The sequence below is a fragment of the Bison bison genome, unplaced genomic scaffold (genome assembly GCF_000754665.1).
Source record: "Bison bison bison isolate TAMUID 2011002044 unplaced genomic scaffold, Bison_UMD1.0 scf7180017864041, whole genome shotgun sequence".
Classification (NCBI taxonomy): Eukaryota; Metazoa; Chordata; class Mammalia; order Artiodactyla; family Bovidae; genus Bison; species Bison bison.
The window spans coordinates 654,960-655,467 of NW_011494613.1; the positions used below are offsets into that span (position 1 = coordinate 654,960).

General features: G+C 53.3%; 1 protein-coding gene across 1 annotated transcript in view; it reads right to left on the reverse strand.

Moving 5' to 3' along the window:
• EAPP (E2F-associated phosphoprotein) overlaps nt 1-182 on the reverse strand; it is a 15,233-nt gene extending 15,051 nt beyond the window's left edge. Inside the window, exon 1 of the mRNA XM_010835282.1 lies at nt 1-182. Within this exon, the coding sequence (XP_010833584.1) occupies nt 1-92 (92 nt within the window). The 5' untranslated portion in view covers nt 93-182.
• Nucleotides 183-508: the final 326 nt, after the last annotated feature.

Sequence of the window (508 nt, forward strand, 5' to 3'; positions counted from 1 at the left end):
AAAGCCGGCTCCTCGTCGCTAGGCTCCTCAACTGCGTACGGGTCATAGTCGTCTTGGAGGCGGTTCATAGTGACTAGCCCCTCCGATACCATCCACAGGCGTCTGCCGAATGACTGTTTACTCCGCAGGTCCCTTCCCTAAAGTGCTCCGACACAACTTCCGCCCGCACTTCCGAGTCCTTAATACGCGCCTGCGCGGTTATTCCCAGCGAAGGGCTGGTACGGCAGGCGGGGCCCAAAGACCTGCTGCTACCCTTCGCAACAGGAATATGTTCCTATTTGGAACATAGAAGCCGCTACCTTATTACTGGAAGTTGCAGTCAGCACCCTCGTAAGTGGCAGTATGTGAGATAAACACTCCACTTGCCGTGTTTCACGTTGTGACATGAAAAACCAGAAATCTATATGCTGAGGGACTTGTAGCCTTAGATCAGGGCCAGTAGGTCTCCAGACACTAGCATTCGACGTCCCTCGAGCATCGTCGCCTGAAACACTTCTGCCTTTTTTTC